Source organism: Caretta caretta, chromosome 15, assembly GCF_965140235.1.
Source record: "Caretta caretta isolate rCarCar2 chromosome 15, rCarCar1.hap1, whole genome shotgun sequence".
In the NCBI taxonomy this organism is placed as follows: Eukaryota; Metazoa; Chordata; order Testudines; family Cheloniidae; genus Caretta; species Caretta caretta.
Genome location: NC_134220.1, coordinates 31,270,705 through 31,296,524, shown reverse-complemented (window position 1 = coordinate 31,296,524; position 25,820 = coordinate 31,270,705). Strand labels below are relative to the sequence as shown.

Sequence of the window (25,820 nt, the reverse complement as noted above, 5' to 3'; positions counted from 1 at the left end):
GTGCAGTGGTTGTTAGCTATAGCTGGGGGCAGGATGCTGGGCTGGCTGGAAGAGCAATAAGACCTAGACTAGATTTTTCTGAAAGAGCTCAGGTCTGATCCTGAAGTTTTTACTCAGCCCCACATGCAACCCTCCCTTTACGGGGTTCTTCTTCTGCAAAAGCCCCTTCAGACAGAACTCCTCTTACATTTCCTTAGTGATCTCACATAAACTACCCTCTGTCCTGAGCAGCAGCAGGCTGTCGGTAGGAAATATCCAACTCTGACCTAGCCATCCCCTTTCCTCTGTACACTCCAATAGCCCCCACAGACCTGGTAGGATTCACACTAGAGCTCCACAGTAAAAGTTCTTTTCTCCATTTTAACATTTTCTTCCTTTGGCTCCTCCCTCAGTGACTCACACCTCCTGCCCATGCCCGGATGATATTGTTTCTGAACCCCATCATCCAAACTGATGAGTTTTACTCTCTGAAATCAGAGAGGTGTCAACACATGGTGCCATTTTATGAGCGATAACGGGGCTATCAGTAGTGACAATGATGGGAGTACCAGAGAGAACTTAATGAGAGCATGGTGTGACAGATGCAATGCTTTGGAAATATGGACTATTCAAAGAATACTATACTGACTTTATAAATATGATATGTATCTTTATGGGCAGGCTAGTGATTGTATGCCTGGCTCAGTGGAGGAGCTAAGGGTATCCGGCAGGAATTCAATTCACCAGGGGGGAGAGCAGAAGAGAGTAATTAATGCAAATTCCTAATCCTGAAACAAGGCAGGTAACAAGTCTATGGAAGTTTCACCTCTGGGGAAATAGCATGTGTTGGTTTCACCTGGTTTAAGAAACCTGACAAAGAACCAGAAACTAAAACTGTATAAATTGACTTCCCTGACCTAGGAAGAGAGGTCATTCATACTCACTACAAGAACTGACATGAAACTGTGACCAAAAGAGACAGACCTGCAGAAAGGGCCTGAAGTATTTTAGCCCAGTCAGGGTCTCCATGTGGAAGATGGGTGACTGCTGGTAAACTAGACATAAGTATAAGCTGTTTATTGTTTTCTTGATCTGGTTTTGCGGTCGTGCTTTTGTTCTGAATAAACAGTACTTTGCTCTAGGAAGGTTATTTGGTCACTGGTGAGCCCTAACACTCCTAAGACACCAGTGTTGGCCTTTTCCGAACCAAGTGGCTAGTCAACGTTGGGGTGTTCCAGGTGGAAGTGGATAGAGTCTGGTATTTTCTTTGATGCAGTCTTAATTTACTTACAAGGACTGTACAAAGTCCCAAGTCTCTGAACCCAGCCGAGTCAGAACCCAGAACAAAAGGAGCAGTTTCTTGGCTTACAGCCCCAAGCCTCTTGAGCCAATACCAGGCCCAACGAGTCATACTGTGTTCACAGGCTGCTTCTTGCCTCTCCCATTCTTTGCCGTTCTATTCCTGTCTGCTCTCAGGTTTCAGAGTAACAGCCGTGTTAGTCTGTCTTTGCAAAAAGAAAAGGAGTACTTGTGGCACCTTAGAGACTAACCAATTTATTTGAGCATGAGCTTTCGTGAGCTACAGCTCACTTCATCGGATGCATACCATGGAAACTGCAGAAGACATTATATACACACAGAGACCATGAAACAATACCCCCTCACACCCCACTGTCCTGCTGGTAATAGCTTATCTAAAGTGATCAAGTTGGGCCATTTCCAGCACAAATCCAGGTTTTCTCACCCTCCGCCCCCCCCCCCCCCCCAAACTCACTCTCCTGCTGGTAATAGCCCATCCAAAGTGACCACTCTCTTCACAATATGTATGATAATCAAGGTGGGCCATTTCCTGCATAAATCCAGGTTCTCTCACTCCCTCACCCCCCTCCAAAAACCACACACAGGGGGGTGAGGGAGTGAGAGAACCTGGATTTATGCAGGAAATGGCCCACCTTGATTGATGAAGTGAGCTGTAGCTCACGAAAGCTCATGCTCAAATAAATTGGTTAGTCTCTAAGGTGCCACAAGTACTCCTTTCTTATTGTGAAGCGAGTGGTCACTTTGGATGGGCTATTACCAGCAGGAGAGTGAGTTTGTGGGGGGGGGGGGGGGGGCGGAGGGTGAGAAAACCTGGATTTGTGCTGGAAATGGCCCAACTTGATGATCACTTTAGATAAGCTATTACCAGCAGGACAGTGGGGTGGGAGGAGGTATTGTTTCATATTCTCTGTGTGTATATAATGTCTACTGCAGTTTCCACGGTATGCATCCGATGAAGTGAGCTGTAGCTCACGAAAGCTCATGCTCAAATAAATTGGTTAGTCTCTAAGGTGCCACAAGTACTCCTTTTCTGTCTGCTCTCAGTTTCTGTGTTTTCTCTCTCTCCTGCACCTACACCCTCACCTGGTCACAACAGCCAAGGAAACGCTCCACCCACGGGATGCTAATTTTTGGGCATAATCTGTGGGGCTTTGTTTTAGGTGTGGCCCCTTAACTGTCTCTTACAACTGTCTTAAATGTTGTGTGCAGTGTACTTGTAGCTGTGTCGGTCCCAGGATATTAGCAAGATAAGCTGGGTGAGGTCATATCGTTTACTGAACCAACTGTTGTTGGTGAAAGAGACTCTAGACACTAGATTTACTCTGCTAAACACTAAAAATCATGGATTGAATAGAGACACTGGATTCATGGTTTATTACAACCACCTCTAACCCAGTAACCCCCTCCTATGGCTGCAGAGGTGTTAACAGGCCTCAATGGACCCTTACAATATGTGCTAACTACTTATGCTAAACAATCTGTTCTACTTTGCATTTTGGTGTGACCCCCGGGAGTATCTTTCCCAGACCTGAGAGGAGCTCTGTGTGGCTGGAAAGCTTGTCTCTCTCACTACCCGAAGCTGGTCAAATAAGAGAGATTATCCCATCCACCGTGTCGCTCTTCAACGAAGGACTTGTTCTCATAGCAATTTGAAGGAAGTTTCAACTCAGCCCATAACAAGGGTTCACCCAGCTCATAACAACTCCCCCAACCTCAGCTTTGCCCATCTCCCTGATGAGGCCCAAAGCCCATCCCAGACAGGAAGAAAAGAAATAATGTAAGAAATTAGAAATGATATAAGTGTAACTATTTACATATGAACAGTGCCTGTCCATCAGGATAGCTTCACATCACCAACATACAATAATTTTATCCCCAACCAAGTCTCTCTGGGGCTTTTTTCTACCTGGATTTCCTGTCAATGTGCTCCTGGGATGGGTCTGTTGTTTCTCTGGCACTTGCTGGCTGGGACCGTTCCTGCCCATTAGGTTTGAATGGGGGACTCATTACTGTCACAACTTTCCCAGCCTCAGCATCCACAGCAGCATTCTCAGGTTTGGGGGGCAGCCATGCTAAAATCCTGTCCTCCTGATACGGCTGCAGGTGGACCTTATGGATAACTTTTGGTTTAGTCCTAGGACCCAACTTTACCCTGTACACTACTTCACTGATTTGGGTCAGTACCGTACGGGGTCCCTCCCAAGGTTTATCCAGCCTAGGGCTCCTACCCTTCTTTCTCCTCGAATTGTGGAACCAGACGAGGTCCCTCTTTAAAAGTTTCCCTGTCTGACCTTACATCTGAGAGTCTTTTCATTTTATCAGAGGCTATCCTCACATAGTCCAAATCGGTTCATACCCCTTTGTTCCTTTTCAGGAATTGCATGCAAGAGGGTTGCTGGGGCCTTAGCTCATAACCAACCATGAGGGGTGCTGGGATGCACGTCGTGCTCTCATTGGCTGCTGTTCTATATGCCATCAAGGACAATGGGATATGCTGGTCCCCTTTGTAGTAGGAAGAGGGCCTGAAACATAAGCCCATGTATCAGAGGCGCGGCCTGGGCTAAAGTAGTCAAAACCTTGCTAATATAAAGCAAAGTTAAGTTGTGAGCAAGAGGCAAGCTCTGCTCACGGAATTTGGCAAGAACAGGGCTGATATTGTAAAAACACATATTGCTAAGAGGTGCTAGGCAAAAACACTCACGCAAGCACATTCCAGAAGATGGTACCAGATAAACACACCCTGATAAACACATTCCCCAAAGATAACAGGAACATGCTGACCCATCTTAAGGATAAGGTCAGGATGACAGCATGATGAATAGAGATGTTTTGATCAAGTCCCCAGATACAAGGCGATGGGTGGCGCCCTGATACGTCTCTTGTTTGTACTGGTGTATAAAGATGTATCTCAGAGGGAGTGCTTTGTCCAGCCGAGGGGACAGTGGAAAGTCCCACCACTGACTGAGCTGCATCCATTGTCACGGGCATCCGGGTGCTAGTGTAGCTGTAGACATTGATCCAGGGAGCTAGGACCGTGCTTTGCTAACAATAAACCTGACCAAGCGCCTTCGCACATTAACGGATTTTGTGGTCATTGGGCCGTTCGCTCGAGATCTGCTGTGCCGGCTATGTGCGCAGAGCTGGGACAACACACAGGGAGAACATACACACACACACACACACAGCCGAACATCTGACAACACCCATCCCTTTGGTGCTGTTCTACAAAGGGAGCCAGCTGAACCCTCAAAAGTCCTACCAAAGCTTTCCCCCACCCTGCCAGACTGTGGGTGTGCTGGTATGAGGAGTTTTTTGTGAATCTCTAGAATCTCACAAACTTGTTGAAACACTTTGGATTCAAAGGTTTCAGAGTAACAGCCGTGTTAGTCTGTATTCGCAAAAAGAAAAGGAGGACTTGTGGCACCTTAGAGACTAACCAATTTATTTGAGCATAAGCTTTCATGATGCATCCGATGAAGTGAGCTATAGCTCACGAAAGCTTATGCTCAAATAAATTGGTTAGTCGCTAAGGTGCCACAAGTACTCCTTTTCTTTTTGGATTCAAAGTTTCTCCCTTGATCTGTGTGTAACTTACCTGGAACCCCAGATCTGGAGAAGAGTTAAAGTCAGACCTGCTGAGGTAATCACAGTGAATTGCAGAAGTCTGTAGCCTAGTCCCTAGTCTGGAGGGAGAGGGATGCGAGTTCCTGCTCTGAGAAAGGTGACAGCTAGAGCCCAAGACCTGAGTGAGATGCCTTCAAGGAGGCCATGAAGGGGTCAGAGGTTGCCTTGGAAATTGTGACATGAGAATTTGATGTTGTTACCCCAACATTCCACTGTTCGCACTTCTTTGGGCCCCCGATGGCCTTGCAATATTTAAAGGCCTCGCTACCAATTTAGGGCCAGGTTCTGCCACCCTTATCCGCAACAAGCAGTTATTTATTCTGCAAGTAACCCGGTTATAATCAATGCCACTACTTGCAAGGTAGGGTCTCAGTCCTGTGTTCTTTGACTTCAGTGGCAAAACACCCACTGACGTCCATGGTGCCAGCTCAGGTTCTTAGTTACAGCTCACGGTGATTATTCCAACGCTGGTCCCTGCCACGTAAGCTTGGGCTCTTCTCTGCCCTTGAAAAGACTCCCCATCCGGGAAGGGCAGAGTTCTTTATGTGAAATGGCCAGTCTTCCTTGCAGTGCCCATGTTCTAGACAACATGGCAGGAATGGCACTGCCTAAGCACTACCTATGTAGAGAGAATTCCTCCTGGGGCTCTCGCTTCCTAAATTCTGGGCCTAAGTGGCACGATCGAGTCCTTTAATAGGTTTGTTAATCCATAGGCCTAAATCCTGTACTGACATCCTCCTGAAGCGTCATGGTACTTGCTCGTACATTTACTGTGAAATAACGTGAGGCAGGGTGATAGGAATTGGAAAATGAAAATCTTTTCTCGCTGAGCTGCTTATGGTTCTCAGGTGTTCAGTGCCACTCGTTTTCCTTCCAACAGCATGGTGTCAACAGCGTGTCCTTGTTGCCAAGAAGGCCAATGGCATTTTGGGATGTATAAGTAGGGGCATAGCGAGCAGATCGAGGGACGTGATCGTTCCCCTCTATTCGGCACTGGTGAGGCCTCATCTGGAGTACTGTGTCCAGTTTTGGGCTCCACACTACAGGAAGGATGTAGAAAAATTGGAAAACGTCCAACGGAGGGCAACAAAATGATTAGGGGCCTGGAACACATGACTTATGAGGAGAGGCTGAGGGAGCTGGGATTGTTTAGTCTGTGGAAGAGAAGAGTGAGAGGTGATTTGATAGCTGCTTTCAACTACCTGAAAGGGGGTTCCAAAGAGGATGGCTCTAGACTGTTCTCAGTGGTAGCGGATGACAGAACGAGGAGTAATGGTCTCAAGTTGCAGTGGGGGAGGTTTAGGTTGGATAGTAGGAAAAACTTTTTCACTAGGAGTGTGGTAAAGCACTGGAATGGGTTACCTAGGGAGGTGGTGGAATCTCCTTCCTTTGAGGATTTTAAGGTCATGCTTGACAAAGGCCTGGCTGGGATAATTTAGTTGGGGATCGGTCCTGCTTTGAGCAGGGGGTTGGACTAGCTGACCTCCTGAGGTCCCTCCCAACCCTGATATTCTATGATTCTATGAAAACCACTCAAATTTTAATTGTTTTGGGTGCTTTAAATATGGATCCAAAGTTCTCTTCATGGCTATGACTCTGTGGTAAATAACACCCCAGAGCCAGTTTTAATAGGTAGTCGATGTTAGAAATGCATTTAGTTCTGATTTCAGATGGGAATGCTGACTACCACTGTCATATATTTGCTCTTTTCACACTGCCGGGAGTATGGCTTTCCTTACTCAGGCTTTAATCCTACCTTGCCAGCTTTGCCTTCCTTTCTGGCTGGTTAGGGCTTGCTTTGCTTTCTTCTTTACTTTTTCTCTTGGAAAATGCAATAAGGCAAGTACCTGAGCCCACTTTCACTAAAGTCCGTGGGAATCTTTCCACTGACTTCATGAGACTTTGGATCAGGCCCTTACTCACTGCAGACACGGGGAGCGCTGGAGTCAGTTGAGATTAGGAGTTGGGGCAATATATGCTTTTCTTTATGGGATGCAAAACCGCTCAAAGGATCAGCTTAGTACTGTTTCTGGTGCTCTTTCTCTGCTGCTAGTGGCTCTGCTTTTCTGATTTATGCCAAGCAAACAAGGGATTTATAAACTCTGGGCTCTGATGTCTCGCCTACATACTGAATATCTCAGTTTAAAGTGTGCTGCATTTTGGGCTGATTATGCAAATGCAGCTGGAGAGCAAGGATGAGCTCAGGTTAGACATGAAAATGTCTATTTTTATCGTTTGCACTGTGGTAATCCCCAGAGGTTAGAGTCAGGTTCAGAGCCACATTGTACTCGGTGATTCATGAACACAGGCCCTGCCCTGAGGAGTCTGCAAACTAATTTATCATCGAGGTGTTGGCCCCGGTCCTTCGCTGCATAGGGCAACTTTGCACCAGAGATGTGTTCACACCAGCATAGCCCACCATGGGAGGATCGCTCCATGGTGCAGGTCTCCTCGGGTGGCACAGAGTTGGTACAACCCCTCTTACATCCCCCCCCCCACCCTTTGTGACCAGTGCAGGGAACATGGCCAGCCCTTCTCTGCACCTCAGCAATCCCCACCTGCCATAATGGCTCCTTGAGGCCATTGGCAGCCAGTGGAATTTAGAGCTGCTTTTAGGTGGCTCTAACTTATACCGAGCGACCATCCCAGTGCACAACTGGCCCAGGATCTTGGGAGTACAGCGGTAACTTAAAGCCACTTTTGTGATTATCTGGTGATTTGGGCTGTGAGCTCTTTGGTCACGGCCACGGTTTGGGGCCACTGGGCCAAATCCTGAGCTGGTGTCAATCAGTATAGCTCTATCTACTTTAATGGTGCGATGCCAATTTACACCATCTAAGAACCTGGCCTGCTGTGCTCCAAGCAGTTTGGGAAGAGATTTAGGGCAAAGGATGGAGTAATGCATGAAATATCTGTAAGAACAATCTCCCTCTACATTCTGTGCTAGCTGAGAAATAAGGATTTAGTAAACTGAGGAGGATTTAGTAGGTTTCTTTCAGGTCACCCTAATATCCAATTTCCTAGTATCCTCTGGGCACCTCTGAAGCAGAACACAAATTAAATTGTATGCAGAGCACAAAACAGCTCTGGCATGTGGAAAGGCTATTTCGGTGAGAGAGGAGGAAGGAGCGTAAGGAACGCTGTGTTCCAGAAGCAACATGGGGAGTGTGTTCCTAGGGGCATGATGTTCTGAGAAGACTTGATAGAATAGTTCTCAAGGATCAAATACATTGAATGCAGTTGCTAGGTCTTAGAAATTATACATATGTTTAAACCCTAAGGTAAATAAATAAACACTCGTACCTGAGATCAGACCCAAATTCTAAACTCTCTTAAAAACCTGCCATGTTTTACCTCGGCCCTTGGAAATTAGCATATCATAGAATCATAGAATATCAGGGTTGGAAGGGACCCCTGAAGGTCATCTAGTCCAACCCTCTGCTCGAAGCAGGACCAATTCCCAGTTAAATCATCCCAGCCAGGGCTTTGTCAAGCCTGACCTTAAAAACCTCTAAGGAAGGAGATTCTACCACCTCCCTAGGTAACGCATTCCAGTGTTTCACCACCCTCTTAGTGAAAAAGTTTTTCCTAATATCCAATCTAAACCTCCCCCACTGCAACTTGAGACCATTACTCCTCGTTCTGTCATCTGCTACCATTGAGAACAGTCTAGAGCCATCCTCTTTGGAACCCCCTTTCAGGTAGTTGAAAGCAGCTATCAAATCCCCCCTCATTCTTCTCTTCTGCAGGCTAAACAATCCCAGCTCCCTCAGCCTCTCCTCATAAGTCATGTGTTCTAGACCCCTAATCATTTTTGTTGCCCTTCGCTGGACTCTCTCCAATTTATCCACATCCTTCTTGTAGTGTGGGGCCCAAAACTGGACACAGTACTCCAGATGAGGCCTCACCAATGTCGAATAGAGGGGAACGATCACGTCCCTCGATCTGCTCGCTATGCCCCTACTTATACATCCCAAAATGCCATTGGCCTTCTTGGCAACAAGGGCACACTGCTGACTCATATCCAGCTTCTCGTCCACTGTCACCCCTAGGTCCTTTTCCGCAGAACTGCTGCCTAGCCATTCGGTCCCTAGTCTGTAGCGGTGCATTGGATTCTTCCATCCTAAGTGCAGGACCCTGCACTTATCCTTTTTGAACCTCATCAGATTTCTTTTGGCCCAATCCTCCAATTTGTCTAGGTCCTTCTGTATCCTATCCCTCCCCTCCAGCGTATCTACCACTCCTCCCAGTTTAGTATCATCCGCAAATTTGCTGAGAGTGCAATCCACACCATCCTCCAGATCATTTATGAAGATATTGAACAAAACTGGCCCCAGGACCGACCCTTGGGGCACTCCACTTGATACCGGCTGCCAACTAGACATGGAGCCATTGATCACTACCCGTTGAGCCCGACAATCTAGCCAGCTTTCTACCCACCTTATAGTGCATTCATCCAGCCCATACTTCCTTAACTTGCTGACAAGAATACTGTGGGAGACCGTGTCAAAAGCTTTGCTAAAGTCAAGAAACAATACATCCACTGCTTTCCCTTCATCCACAGAACCAGTAATCTCATCATAAAAGGCGATTAGATTAGTCAGGCATGACCTTCCCTTGGTAAATCCATGCTGACTGTTCCTGATCACTTTCCTCTCATGCAAGTGCTTCAGGATTGATTCTTTGAGGACCTGCTCCATGATTTTTCCAGGGACTGAGGTGAGGCTGACTGGCCTGTAGTTCCCTGGATCCTCCTTCTTCTTCTTTATATGCTCATTCTTTAACAGCTTTCCAAGTGTGTTGTTGTTTCTCTCTCTCTCTCTCTCTCTCTCTCTCTCTGTGCAGGTTTCTTTAGCTAATCTCCCCATCTTCCTGCTTTTCTGGCCCTCCTAGTCATCTGAACAATGCACCCAAGCACTGGGATACAGGCCATGTTTAGTTCAGTGGCAGAGGATTCTGCATAAAGTTTGAGGGTGAGCAAGCAGCCCAGAGGCATAGATAGAGAAGGTCCATTCGGATGCTGAAAAGCTCAGACTTTTGCTACACTAAACAGCACTCACTAACATACATACACCTGTAGCTTCTTCTCCTCTTTGTCTGTGGGAACTATTTTATTATTGGAGTAGGGAAACTTAATTGCTATGGACAATTCCTCAGCACAGAAACCGTGGACAAAGCGACCCTGCCCAGTTTTTCCCTTTGGAAAAAATAAACAGGCAGAGTCACTAGAAAACAGAGGCGCGCTGACAGGCCACGGGCAAGGTGAGCAATAACGCAGGGACGTGCGGCCCAGCTGCCCTGCAGAAAGTCCAGACGGTGCAGTTTACATGTTATCTGAGGCTGCACATTTCTTTCTCCTCAGTTACAAGTTCTTAGGAAGCAGCACGGCAGAAAGCTCACCGGCTGTGACGCAGACACGGAGAAGAAGGACATTCACAGATGCCAGTGCTTCAGACAGCATAGCTACCTTCCAGTTGGCTTTTTCTTCTCTCATTTCCAGGCACCTCATTTATTAGGATTATGTCTCTCTTCAGAATCACATTCACATCTTTATCCAGCTGTTGGACTATCATGAACGGGCTGACATGCAAATTATAGTGGGCAAGGTTAGACTCAGAGGCATGTCTCTTCTCTCTGTGGGGACACGCAGCCTCCAGAGGATGTCAGACCCTTTCTGCTTTATGAGACCGAGAGAAATGAAAGATGGGTTAGCAATAGGGCTGGATGAAAAATTTCAAATGAAACGTTCTCCTGATGGAAAATGGGATGTCATCAGAGCCAAACATTTTCTCGGAAAAGGCTGATTTCATCTCAATTTTCCATTGTGAAGGTCTAAACAAAACATTTCACTTCAAACTGACAGAAAGCTCTGCATCCACTTGCATCCATGGTGCCTCGTGGAATTTGTAGTTCCTGGTCCTTCATGCCCCCGTGGCCCAACTCCTGGCCAGACTCCATTTCTCATGGTATACCACAGTCTCTCCCACTAGTTGAGTCACTGTAGTGCCTCATGGGACAGGAAACTACAGCTCCCATGAGGCATCACAGTGGCTCAGCCTCAGGGAAAGACCACGGTGCATCATGGGAGATGAAGTGCAGGCCAAAGGGTAGCATGGAAGTGGGAAGGACATGGAACTACAATTTTCCATGGGGCAACCCAGCCGTTCAGATGGATGCACAGATCAAAGACAACCCGGCCTGCAATGGAACATTTTGATATTTTGACTTCGTCTGAAATTAGGATGCATAACCAAATGCTGAAATATCAGAATTTCTCATGGGACAGAAATCTGATTTTTCAATTAGTTCTAGATATTAAACTGGGGGTGGGGGGAAGGTGGAGAAGGGAACCATGGGTTGGAGTTCCAGGGTCACTTCGTTTTTCCAGAGAGGCTAGTTGGGTGAGGTCATATCTTTTATCAGACCAACTTCTGATGGTGAAACAGAGAAGCTTCCGTGTTCCACAGAGCTGTTCTTCAGGGCTGATGATTCAGACTATCAGGTCTGGGGAAGAGCTCTGTGGAACTCAAAAGCTTGTCTCTTTCACCAGCAGAAGTTGGTCCAATAAAAGATATTACCTCACCCTTTTTGTCTCTCATACCCTGGGCCCAACACGGCTGCAGCACGACTCCATGCCTCCCAGCAGTTTATTCAAAAATTCCCCTCGACTGTCAGTCAGACGATTCACTTTTTATTATTACCCCACTGCAACCTCCAATGCAGATGAACTGAGTGACTCTGAATGGGGCTGTCACAGACCTTAAAAAATGAGGTTTTGTCTGCTCCACATAGACATTAAACATCTTATGGCACTTTTTGTAAGGGCATTCGAGTTGTGCTCTTGTCCTGGGCTTTTATAATCCTTGCAATGCTGAGTGTGGTCCTTTACCTAGAGGGCCATCTCAACAACTTTGTAATATGTCAGACCAAATTCTGCACCCCAATGCTTCCAAAATTGCCACCAACTTCCTAGGGATGCAGGGTCAGACTCTGGGAGATGTAGTCTCAGTGTGTAGTCTCTGTGGGATGCACTGGGATTCTCCAGGGTGGAAGGTGCTGATATTCTATAAACATAAGACAATAGTAATAATGACAAGGCCTCATTCTCTGGTTTATAACACGCCGCTTGCTTAGCGCCCTGCCATCCCTGACTGCTTAACATTGTAGGTCTTGTCAAATTTCTAAAATCCTTATGATTAAAGTGTGCGAGGGCAGGGAAGGATGGTGGGCTGGGAGAGAAGGGGATCTGAGTAACAGAATTATTTATACCTTCTCTTAATCATCCCCAGGATGCAGTCCAGTAGCAAACACCCCAGAGAAACGGCTTCGTATTTTTGAACCAGCCTGATGGAGTAGGCTCTGCTTACTTAACATGAGAAGTTAAAACGAATGGCTCAGCCCCCAGAAGTAAAAGCCACTTGAGTAAAAGAGGGAGTTTGTATCCTGAACTCTCCTTACTTGTCATGGCAAGGTTGCAGGAGGCAGATTTTTAGCAAACAAGAATGTAGATGAGAGTGGAGTGGCCCCAAGGGGCTTTACAAGACCATTTTAAACAACTTACTTGTTAACAAGCTGTGAAAGGACAGAGGCATTTTGGGGATGTTTCCATGTTTACTAGCATGGAAGTGGAAAAGAGCTATATTCAGGAAAGCATTTTAATGAATTGTTTTTATACAGGAATGTGCAAAGCAGCCGTTATGTGGCTGCTGAGTCCCAACTCAGGGTGGCACAGACACCAGGTGACGGGAGTGCCTTGGGGCTTGCTCACTCAGTCAGCAGTGGAACAGGCTGGGTGGTTCCAGGATAGTTACATCACTACAGCGGTCCCTAACACAGACCACCCCTTACTAGAGACTGGGAGTGGAGCCTTCCTTTATTCTCTCCAGACAGCAGTTACTAGCCATTCCTCCTCAAAGACTCAAATGCAGATCACTTACCAAAGGATGTGCTAATGAGGATGAAAACCCTCCACCCCCACGAACATGATACAGTTCTTTGGTGACCTAGAATCCTATTTTCGACGTCTCCGACTCAAGGAATATTTCCAAAATACCTCTGAACAACATACTAATCCACAGAGGTCTCCCTACCAACACTACAGAAAGAGGGATTCTAGATGGACTCCTCCTGAAGGTCGAAACAGCAGACTGGACTTCTACGTAGAGTGCTTCCGCCGACGTGCACGGGCTGAAATTGTGGAAAAGCAGCATCACTTGCCCCATAACCTCAGCCATGCGGAACGCAATGCCATCCACAGCCTCAGAAACAACTCTGACATCATAATCAAAAAGGCTGACAAAGGAGGTGCTGTTGTCATCATGAATAGGTCGGAATATGAACAAGAGGCTGCTCGGCAGCTCTCCAACACGAGTTTCTACAAGCCATTACCCTATGATCCCACTGAGAGTTACCAAAAGCAACTACAGCATTTGCTCAAGAAACTTCCTGAAAAAGCACAAGATCAAATCCGCACAGACACACCCCTGGAACCCCGACCTGGGATATTCTATCTACTACCCAAGATCCATAAACCTGGAAATCCTGGGCGCCCCATCATCTCAGGCATTGGCACCCTGGCAGCAGGATTGTCTGGCTATGTAGACTCCCTCCTCAGGCCCTACGCTACCAGCACTCCCAGCTACCTTCAAGACACCACTGACTTCCTGAGGAAACTACAATCCATCGGTGATCTTCCTAATAACACCATCCTGGCCACTATGGATGTAGAAGCCCTCTACACCAACATTCCACACAAAGATGGACTACAAGCCGTCAAGAACACTATCCCCGATAATGTCACGGCTAACCTGGTGGCTGAACTTTGTGACTTTGTCCTTACCCATAACTATTTCACATTTGGGGACAATGTATACCTTCAGATCAGCGGCACTGCTATGGGTACCCGCATGGCCCCACAGTATGCCAACATTTTTATGGCTGATTTAGAACAACGCTTCCTCAGCTCTCGTCCCCTAAAGCCCCTGCTTTACTTGCGCTATATTGATGACATCTTCATCATCTGGACCCATGGAAAAGAAGCCCTTGAGGAATTCCACCATGATTTCAACAATTTCCATCCCACCACCAACCTCAGCCTGGTCCAGTCCACACAAGAGATCCACTTCCTGGACACCACAGTGCTAATAAACAATGGTCACATAAACACCACCCTATACCAGAAACCTACTGACCGCTATTCCTACCTGCATGCCTCCAGCTTTCACCCTGACCACACCACACGATCCATCGTCTACAGCCAAGCTCTGCGATACAACCGCATTTGCTCCAACCCCTCAGACAGAGACAAACACCTACAAGATCTCTGTCAAGCTTTCTTACAACTACAATACCCACCTGCAGAAGTAAAGAAACAGATTGATAGAGCCAGAAGAGTTCCCAGAAGTTACCTACTACAGGACAGGCCTAACAAAGAAAATAACAGAACGCCACTAGCGGTCACCTTCAGCCCCCAACTAAAACCCCTCCAACGCATTATTAAGGATCTACAACCTATCCTAAAGGATGACCCAACACTCTCACAAGTCTTGGGAGACAGGCCAGTCCTTGCCTACAGACAGCCCCGCAACCTGAAGCAAATACTCACCAACAACCACATACCACACAACAGAACCACTAACCCAGGAACTTATCCTTGCAACAAAGCCCGTTGCCAATTGTGCCCACATATCTATTCAGGGGACACCATCACAGGGCCTAATAACATCAGCCACACTATCAGAGGCTCGTTCACCTGCACATCCACCAATGTGATATATGCCATCATGTGCCAGCAATGCCCCTCTGCCATGTACATTGGTCAAACTGGACAGTCTCTACGTAAAAGAATAAATGGACACAAATCAGATGTCAAGAATTATAACATTCATAAACCAGTTGGAGAACACTTCAATCTCTCTGGTCACGCGATTACAGACATGAAAGTTGCAACATTACAACAAAAAAACTTCAAATCCAGACTCCAGCGAGAAACTGCTGAATTGGAATTCATTTGCAAATTGGATACTATTAATTTAGGCTTAAATAGAGACTGGGAGTGGCTAAGTCATTATGCAAGGTAGCCTGTTTCCTCTTGTTTTTTCCAACCCCCCCCCCCCAGATGTTCTGGTTTAACTTGGATTTAAACTTGGAGAGTGGTCAGTTTAGATGAGCTATTACCAGCAGGAGAGTGAGTTTGTGTGTGTATGGGGGTGGGGGGGATGTGAGAAAACCTGGATTTGTGCAGGAAATAGCCCGACTTGATTATGTAAAGAGTTGTCACTTTGGATGGGCTAGCACCAGCAGGAGAGTGAATTTGTGTGGGGGGGTGGAGGGTGAGAAAACCTGGATTTGTGCTGGAAATGGCCCAACCTGATGATCACTTTAGATAAGCTATTACCAGCAGGACAGTGGGGTGGGAGGAGGTATTGTTTCATATTCTCTGTGTGTATATAAAGTCTGCTGCAGTTTCCACGGTATGCATCCGATGAAGTGAGCTGTAGCTCACGAAAGCTCATGCTCAAATAAATTGGTTAGTCTCTAAGGTGCCACAAGTCCTCCTTTTCTTTTTGCGAATACAGACTAACACGGCTGTTACTCTGAAACCTGATGAAAACCTTGACACTCACGAAGTGCTGGTCGCTGAAAGCAATGGGTGAACTTTTTCAAAGCCGTATAAGATGGATGTAAATAGTAGAAAGGTTCTTGGCCCTGGATTCATACTGGGTTTTAAATCCTCCCTGCCTCCAGCCTCTCCTGTGGCATTTATTCCTCTATTCTCCACCCCAATGCACCGCCCAGCTCTCCCTCCTGTCTGCAATCTCTGCTGAAAGCGCCCCTCCTTCCCCTGGTTTACAGCCCTTCCTTTCTCTCTGCCCCAGCCATTGGTTTCTGTAGCTCTGTAATTGTATTAATAGAATCATAGAATATCAGAGTTGGAAGGGACCTCAGGAGGTCATCTAGTCCAACCCCCTGCTCAAAGCAGGACCAATCCCCAACTAAATCATCCCAGCCAAGGCTTTGTATTATACACAGTTGCTCCCTCTACAACAAAAAGAAAAGGAGGACTTGTGGCACCTTAGAGACTAACCAATTTATTTGAGCATAAGCTTTCGTGAGCTACAGTACTCCTTTTTTTTTTTTGCGAATACAGACTAACACGGCTGTTACTCTGAATCCCTCTACAACATTTTCGGACACAAATATGCATTACGAACTAGTGACACTGTGCTGAGAATTCCTGTTGCCATTATGATAGACCATTATTGAAATAGTAAAGGTTTGCTAAACTACTGCAGTGTGCTAAAGCCGATGGTGGGACCTCAGGGCTTGAAATGGTGGGAAAATTGAGTTAAAAGCTTTCCTGCTCACACGCCTAGTCTCTGCTGCCTCAGAATGACAGGCTGGATCCTGGGATGGGGTTTAGCTGCTTTGCTGCACCGCCACCAGAATGTGACTCTCCAGGCTGGCATCCTGGGTCTGGGAGGATCACCCCAGTGCTTGAGGTAGAGCCAAGGCAGGAGCTTCTATGCCACACACCCAGTGCAGAGGTTTGACGGGGACATCACTACGCCCCATCATTCCCCGCTGTGGTTTCAGCCCAGTGGGATGGTTTGAGCTGGTGTAAGTTAGAGCAGCCCATAGGCTGCTCTTTCACAGCATTGTGGGACCAGTCCTGCACAAAGTGGACCACGGGACTGAAAATGTAAGCTTTCCACAACTTCTGTCCCTGACATGTGCTCTGTGCTCCTTCGCTTTTGCAGGGATCTCACCACCATGTCCTCTAGATAGTTGTTTTCATCGGTGCTACATCTGATAATACACAACGATTGAGCTATTCAATTCAAAAAAGATTTGGTGTGGGAATGACGATGACAACAAGGCTTTGCATTTCTGGCACCAGTGCTGGTGTGTGTCAGCCAACAGCTTTCTTGTTTCTGACTCAGAAAACTCTCAGTGCTGGAATAAACCGGGCTGTGGTACTGCTCCATGAGCTCAGCAGAAAACTCAGTATCCTACCCTAGCATGGCAGCAAGACCGAACCCTCAACGACCCCACCCCTCTTTTGGGATTGTAGAGTGACTCCTCTCTGAATGACTACAGGGTTTGTCCTCCACCCTCTTTACAGAGTCGTGTTTGGCAGGGCCACTTCAGTCCTAGTCAGCAGAAATGAGACATGATCGTTCCACATACAGAACCTGCCTGAGGCCACAAAGTAGGGTTCATTGCCCCTTTCATCTACTTGGCAGCAATCTGACTGTCACACCGAATTTGTTTTAGCCAGTTCAAGGTCAGAGGTGTGAACTTCCTCTGAAAGCAGAAGTGGAGAAAAGCCTCCACTGGAATCCTTCTCTTCATGCCCCGAGGGACCCAGTCCTAGCTCATCAGAGCCAGAACCAGGGCTCGCACATTACTATTCTCTGTCTGCGGCCATAGCTGAAGTAGCAGGGGTACATTGTCTTAACTGGAGAAGAGCAAGCTCTGGACAGACGCCTGTTTGGACATCCCTGGCTCGGAACCCAACTCTGAAGAACATGCATGGTGCTCTTACGCACTCCTCCCTGCCTGCGTGCGCTCTGGCCACCATGGGAGGGCACGATTCCCAAGATGGCCCGGTGGCTCCAGTTAGACAGGTGTATGTGTGCCCGTGTGCATGCGTGTTGGCTGAGCAAATATGGGTTTAGAACAGAGACATCGCTTGCTGCAAGTGTTTGCCCTTCTGTCAGGCCCCATTGTTTTCACCCATTAACACCTCTGAGCCAAAAATGAAGGATGCTGGCAATCGTGCATGACTGTGTCACTGCCAGAAAGGCAAGTTATGTTGCTAAAGGTGCCTGGGAAACCCGTCACAAACTCTACGCTGCGCAAAGGGTTGGCCAGCAAGCACCTGGCACGGAAGCGCTGCTGGGGGGAAGTGAGGGGCTGACACACTTAACCACAGAGATGCTCAGGTCAAAGTGGCAATGGCGCACGTCACACCCCTGCCCTTTACAGTGTGTCGCTGGACGGAGGGGTATGTAAGCCTGGCCAGTGCTGAATGCCTTTCCTGGTTGAGAAAAGGGGATTTGTGTTTTCTGAATGAGTACACGGGACCCCTGCGAGGGAGCAAGCCCAGAAGGGAGGGTCTTTCCTGAAAAATGACAGTGTAAAACTGGTGCTGTCTTCCTCAGCAGACCTGTTCCCTCCCTGTGGAGGCATTAAGATGTGCTGTTCAGCGAGACAAACATGCGTCTGAGTGGTTTTTTCCCTCCTGCTAATGCTGCAGGGCCAGCAGAGCTAAGAGAGAGTGAACTGGATTCTATTTCGGCTGGTGCCTCAGGAACAGCATGGTTAGCAGAATGCCAATCAGTTACGCAGCAGTGCCAATTCCGACTTCTGAAGGCAACGGTGTAGGCACAAGTGTCAGTGAGCACTTAATTTGCAGACAATGGGCTGCACAAGTGTCGCACTGGACCTCATTTGGCCTGGAGGACCTTTTGGGTGATGTGTACAACAGAAAGTCTATCTTAGCTTTCAGATCCTAGGCTGAGTTTGCAAGGCCGGCAGTTAGAAAACACATCTTTGCACTTGTAAACAAACCACATTTGGTTTGAAAGTTATGGCAAGGCTGCAAACCTGGCATCTCCCTTTCAGGAATACTGGCATTAAAGTGCAGTCCTATTCCAGTCAATGAGACAAAACACCAGAAAAATTCAAGCGACCACCCTCGTGGCCACAGCTTGGAGAGCTCAGTTATTATTTAACCCCAATGTTATGCAATTCATGGCAGCAACTTTCCATATAGGAACATGGGCAATACGTAATATTCAAGTATCTCATCTTGGTGTCTGGCTGCATGGTTGACAAAATGGCCCTAGAGTTATATGGAATCAATTTAACGCTGTGCCCCCTGGGAACAGCCTCCGTAAATTGCTAGTCCAGTGTGTTAGCTTCATCGGTCATGCACCTGGAAAGGTTAATGCATCTCTCTCTTCAGGCTTGTCTTTGTCTTCTTTCCAATCTCATAAGTACAAACATTGTGTTCAGATACACCATGGAATTTCTGTCTCTGAAGAACTGCCACCCCTTAGGCTTTGGCTGCACACACAATGCTACTGGTCAGTACTAATGTGTAAAGTTATCTTCGAGGGGGATTTTGCTCCAGAGGTGTTGCAGTGTGGTTTACATCACACACTATGTAATGTACATTTTATGCAATCCCTGGCCCACTGACAAAGCTACTTGTTTTGCAGACGCTCAGAAGAAAAGCGGGAGGCTAGTGTCCACATTTGCATGCCAGTATCCAGTCTGCTATTCTGACTTTCTACAGAGACATGCTGGGGATTTTGGACCAGTCAGATGTGTTTGTGATGCACAGAAGCTTTCAGCTGCTATGTCTTGCAATTCAAGCAGTTAAACATGGAGAACTATGTCACTCCTCAAATCAACAATTTCTGACTCTTGTAAATTTGTAAATCTAACCAGATAGACTGGAGAATTGGAAGGTTGCCGACTCTGTCACTTACACAATATTTTCTTTTCTTTAAACATACATCTAAATCTCACAAAGATACTTTACTGGCAGTTTTCACCCCCAGACACGATCTGTACATTGTCAATAAGAATAAAGCTGGTATTTTGTAACAGTATTGTCCTGATATTTTTCCCTTTACTGTTCAATAATAAATCTCATTTATACATTAGACAAACACAAACACATTGGTAAACAACTTTTGGATTGTGAATGCAACATAATTGAAAAAAGCCACTGGAACTGAAAATCCTTATTGCCATGGCACAAGGAGGAAAATAAATTGATATCTGAAGCTGTAGCCATTCTTGTTTGAAAGTTACACAATATTTAACCACATAGCTAAAATTAACTTTTCAAAATTCTCTGTTTTGTAAAAAAGAACTGCAAAAAATGACCCACGCAATACCCACAACCTGGGCCCTGAACTGAAATCTCTACACAAACAATTCTGCCCTTCCAGAAAACCTGACGTAGCCACAACAAACGTGTTTTGTGCCTGCTCCTGTGGAATGATGCTGCACCACACTCTCCATATAAACCAGCTCACTTGCTATTTGTTTACATATTGATTTATTGCACCCAACAGCCGCTTGACTTTCAACTACCAGCGTAACAATGGATGGATAACATATCTATGCATCTTCCTTGCTTACATCATTTGTCTCTATAAGAACTTAATTCGTCTTCTTCTGCAGCTAATTTTACAACATTTGTGCATATAGCCTCATTCAGGTATATACAAGGCACCTAACTGCATATTCAGTTGTGTAGCTTCCTATAACACAGCCCTTTGGAACACAAATAAGCAGGGGTAAAGAAAGAAGCAACATCAACGTCATGTGAAGTTGAAATGTCAGCTACCATATTTGTACATTGTGAGGCAATAATTTAAAAGAAGTAGGGTGTCTGCACAGCGCCTAGCACAGTGGAACCCTGGGCATGACTGGAGCTCCTGGGCACGATGTAAACACAAATTATAATAATAATAATGTGTTGCTCATTTCATTGTATACTTTCTGGTATACATGGTCCGACTGGTTCTGTCTATGAAGGAGAAAAATAGATGTTTAATGTGGCCTCTGATCTCTTTTGATAAGGCAAATTCCATCCCACTGTTATCCCAGGCTGCACTGCCCGCTGACAAATGAAGCACATATGCTGATCGAATTTCTTGAGATGATCCCACTGGGATTGTTGCTGATTCCAGAGGGGACACAATGGTAACATTTTGCATATCTTGCTTAGTTCATACACAGTTTTGCCTTTTGGGTGACACACTTGATTTATTTAAAAAAATTCTTCTATAGTCTTATGTGTGGAGCATTCCCTATGGCATATTACACAGCTCGAACAAGTCACCAGGGTAAATATACACACGCCAAAATACAAGATTTCTGATTAAATGCAGAGTCAGGCTAGGAGTCAGTAGCTCAACAATGCCTCCATCTGCGTTGGCGTTCCGGAGTCATGAGGCTTTCAGCAGTATTTAGTGGTCTCATCACAACCTCTAGTGGACAACAGTCCGCATCGCCACAGAGGTTCAACATGTGATGTATTTACACATCTCGTTTTCGGTGGGCCCAGTCCTTTGAGGTACGCTTCTGCCATTGACTAAAAGGGGTGCTGAGGGTGCTCACCAACTTGTAGGATTTCTCTGCCCAAAACAGAATGACTTCTCTGTCTCACTGTTAGTTCCCACTGTACCACTACAGGGAATAGAGCAGGGGTGGCCAAACCACAGCTCCTTTACAGTTAAAATGTGGCTGGCAGAGCCCCCCATCCCTGTCCCATTCTCCGTCAGATGTGGTGGGGGAGCTCGGGGCTTCTGCCCTGTGTCGGGGTGGTGGGGCTAGGGGCTTCTGCCAGAGATGACTGGTGCCTGCTTAGGGTGGGGGAGGCAAAATGTAAGGGTTCGCCCCACCCCCCAACAGCTTGAGTCACCCCCACACACACACACGCAGCAGTCCCTCCCTGCAGCTCCCAGGTATTAGCTCTGCCTGGAGAGGTAGCGGCAAACTGCTGGGAGCTGCAGGGAGGGGTCACTGCTTTAGCTCCCTGGGGAGAAGCAGCAGCAAAAGCAATGACTCTTCCTGCAGCTCCCAGCTTGCTGGCTCCAGCAGCTGCTGTGCTGGGAGGGGGCCCAGCAGCACCATGTGACCAAGTGAGGCCAGCAACCCCTGGCTGAAGCCCCGAGCCCCGGCAGGCACGCCCCGCTTCTTGAACTTCTGAAGAGTATTGTATGTGGCTCGGATAGTCAGTAAATTTGGCCATCCCTGGAATAGATGCATGTGGGCACCACAAGGACCAACTGCAGTGGGAGCTCTGCAGGTGGAAAGACCGCAAGATAAGGCCCCAAGCACTGACAGTCTTCTTGAACTGAACATTATTACTGCTAACAAGACCTGTCACTGTTGTCTTGTCTCATTATTTGCATACCAGGCACACAATGCTGCAATGAACTGGATTTTTGATTCACATGCTCTTTGCATTCTGGCACCCAGAGTTTTCTCATGGAAGTTTTTCAAAACAGAAGACATGATTCTCCATTGCCCTGCACCTTGTACAGGTGCCTTAGGAACAGAACTGTTCCTACAAATCCGCATGGTAGAACTTCACACTCATTCTTCCTTGGTGTAAATTACACCAGAAGGGGCAAAGCTACGGAGACTTACATGCAGACAAGTGATTGGTTGGTGCAGCTGACTTTAAACCAGCCGTTACTTTGCAAAAGTGAACTGAAAACTGAGGCAGACAGAAGAAAACACATGATCTTTGTGTGTGGTCCAGTCCTGCTGCCTCTCATAGATTAAGGCCAGAAGGGTCCGTTATGATCATCATCTAGTCTGGCCCCATGCGTGACACATGACAAAGAGCCTCATCCTATAAAACAATGGAAACTGCCAAACTGCCCCTGGCTCCATGGCTCTGTGCGCACAACTTTGGGATTTTACAGCAATAATTCACTGAGCCTTGTAAAGGGTCAACTAATTATCAGCTCCCACTCTGCCAACCAAAAGGAGTTCCGTACAGTGTGTTCCCTCTCTTGATTTATTACCTGTCACTCTTGCACTGAGGGCTAAATCCTGATTCTGAGTAAATGGGCTGCACACCAGGGCTCCCTAGTGGGGCTGGGGATGGAGCAAGTTGTTTCCCAGGCAGTGGGGAGGCCAGCAGAACTCCAGTGGTCCCTGCATCCCACTCCACAAGGTGGGTTTGGCCAGTGTCTTCCCGCAGTTATGGATCCACTGGCCATGTCCTCCAAACCCATCTGTACAGGGACATGGAGAACACAGAACACAGTCATGGCTGACTTTGGCCCTTCCACAGGTCCCATGGTATGGATAGCCAATAAGCAGAATAGGTGATAGTCGATTGCACAATACAGTGAAGGAATGGAAGCAACTTCCTCTTGACATGTTATGCCTGATGCTGAAGTTACGTTTAGTCATCTGCCCTTGGAGACCTCATCAATACATCTTCTTTTATTATGCTCATCCCCGTGTGTATACACATGACACAAACACACTAATGTGTGTGTGTGCGTGTGTGTGTATTAGATTTCCTTTACAAAGAGAAAAGAACAGTGTACTCTCTCTCTCATATATCCGTGGCTATATAGATCCACTCTCCTTTTCTCTTTATAAAGGAAATCTTACCCTTCTTGCTGTGGAAAAAACCCCAACTGTCTAAGACATGGATTTGAATTTAAAATGTAAAACAAGATTCTTTAATGCAGAATTTCTCTAGGAATATGGGCAGAAGGAAGTATCAAGAGTGCAGCTACGAGCTTATTTTCCCATTATACCACTGTCCTGCCATCAATAGCTGTTAATCTTTGTTAAAAATACAAGGGCAGTATTGAAGGTCAATTTTCCAAACCCATCCCTTTTACAGCCGTCACAACAGAAACACCTATGGGCCACTCCTGTTTTCTCCCTGATGAGTCTGTGTCTGTACAGCATGGCTATTAACAAATCTTAAGTCGGGGGGGCAAATCCCGACTGCCTTGCCCACAAGGGATTTCCCATTACAATCTCTGGGACACTTGCTAGAGTTCAGAGAGTGGCTTTTGGCCCTAACGATATTAATGTGCTACGACTTTGTTACGTCACCCTCAAATAATTCCGAAGAGCATTATTCACGACGGTATGACTGTGATGAGAAAAGAAGACACAGCCGTTCAGTGTGAAAATGTGAAACAAACAGACACAATTAAAACGGAGCCTTCTGGTAAATCGCAACAACTGTAATTTCAGCCCATGTCCCATGCCTGAGCCAGCCACACCGAATGATCATCAGTCTGGCACTGTTCAGGTCCTCAGTGGAATTCCAGCATCTGACATGCTGTAGCCTTGTACCGCTTTCCTTTGCCATGTGTGTACACCAGAAAAACAATCTACGGGACGCCAGGGACCCTCCCGGGGTATTAAACGTGTATTTTTAAGGGAGGATAACTAAGAAAGGGCCGGACGAAGGAAGGAGCCATTCATTTAAATACTGGTTTTCATTATTTTGTCCAGGTTAGATGTCAATGGGGAACATTACTGACTCTTTACGCTCACCGTTTAATGCTAAGCGTTGTTAAACAGAGGGTGGGAAGTGATTTTCTTTACTCTGACTCTCCAGCTATAAAATAAAGGGTCTGATTCCTACAAACGTCCCCGGAGTAAACTGAGCAGGATTGGGCCCCCCCTTTGCGAGTGGGCTTGTACCCAGAGGGGCATTAACAATGCAGTCTGGAGACCCACAAAAGGGGCAAGGGCCAGAAGCCAGGAGACCGCTTTGCTGCTCCGGGAGCTGTTCCCAGAGTCAGTGCTGAAATGGCGAGCCTGGCACTGCCCAGGGGGCTGCCAGCGGGCTCTGGCCGGGCCGCTAGGCTGCCCCAACACAAAGAGGTGATTTTGGAAAGGGTCCGCGTGTGTGCGCCCCCGCCTTAGGCTGTGCCGGCAGCCCTCATGTCCGCGCTGCAGCCCGCACCCCATCTCCGGCCGGCCGCTCCGGGGCTGGGGCTTCCCGCACACTTCCTGCGCTTTGCGGGTGCGTCATACAGAGTAAGAGGCGCCTCAGGCCAGGAGCGGAGGGGGCGCAGGTAAGCGAGGCAGGTGCATATCCGGGGGGCTGCTGAAGGAGCCCTGCCTCTCCCCGCTTGCGTAAAACTACTTCAGGTTCACAAGCGAAGTTTGAGGAGCGGATGGGAACGGCTGCTTAGCCCGGGAATGCGCGGCTAGGAGCGCACAGACTCAGCCCCGTGCCTCCCCCGGGTCCCTGCTGGCGGGGCGGCTGGAACAATGGGCATAAAGCGGGCGCCCAGAGCCACTGACCCTGGATCTCACCCACGCCCGCTGTCCGCACCGCCACATGCCGGCACCGGGCTCCCGGGGGCACACGCGGCACACGGGCACTATTGCCTCCCGCCTCGGGCTTTGCAGCCCCCCGCTCTCCGGCGAGGCAGGCGCAGCCCCGGGCACAAGGGGAAGGGCGCAGCCGGCCCGAAACCCGCTGGTTCCCCCGCGCCCCGGGACCCGCACCTTCCCCCACGGCCCCGAGCGGCAGAGAACAAAGGCGCCCGGGAGGCAGGGCCGGGACCTGGACCCGGCCCGGCCCCACTGGGCAGAGCAGAGGCCCTGTCCCGCAGCCCCCGACCACGGCTGGGCTCAGGCTGGGGGCCCCACGCCAGGGGCCAGTCCCCCGGCTGCCCCGCGAGCCTGTGCCCGAGCGCTCAGCGGGGGGCTGCGCTCGCAAAGGCAGGGCCCCTGGGTGCCCAAGTGTGTGTTTGGGGGGGGGGCAGCGCCCCATCGCCCCCCAGCCCGGGCCCTGCAGGCAGCGCCCCATCACCCCCCAGCCCGGCTTCCCAGCGCATCCAACTCAGCCAAAGCTCCGGGACCCCAGCCCACCCGGGCGGGGGCAGCGCCCCGGGGCGAGACGAGCCCGGGCTGGGGAGGGGTCCGCGACCGGCCGCTGGGGGCAGAGCGAGCGGGGTCCCGGCCCCCCGAGACCGCGGCGCCCCCCCGACCCCCCGCCGCCGCCGCCCGCTCCTACCTGGGCGCCGCGCCGCCTGGCTGCCCAGCAGCAGGACCAGCAGCGAGAGTCCCCGGAGCCCGGCGGGCGGCGCGGGCAGAGCGCGGGGCCCCGCCATGGCGCGGCGGGCAGAGTCCGTCCCCGGTGCGGCCAGCCCGGCCCTGGCGCGGCGGCGAGTCCGTCCCCGGCGGTGCAGCGAGCGGGGCTGGGCGGGCGCCAGCGAGGGCGGGGCGGGGAGCGGGCTGCGGGGGAGGGAGCCAGACACCGCCACCGCCGGCTGCGGGCCCCGGCCCCCCCAGCCCTGCCCCCCCGGCCCCTCCGCCGCCCAGGCCCCCCCAGCCCTGCCCCCCGCCGCCACGGACCCCCACCG

General features: G+C 48.6%; 1 protein-coding gene across 2 annotated transcripts in view; it reads right to left on the bottom strand.

The window, feature by feature from the left end:
* SEZ6L (seizure related 6 homolog like) overlaps window positions 1-25,609 on the bottom strand; it is a 157,584-nt gene extending 131,975 nt beyond the window's left edge. For both annotated transcript variants that reach the window (XM_048821488.2, XM_048821489.2), the window contains exon 1: window positions 25,472-25,609. In XM_048821488.2, the coding sequence (XP_048677445.2) occupies window positions 25,472-25,568 (97 nt within the window). In that variant the 5' untranslated portion in view covers window positions 25,569-25,609. The remainder of the gene's footprint in view (window positions 1-25,471) is intronic.
* Between the last annotated feature and the right edge of the window lie 211 nt (window positions 25,610-25,820).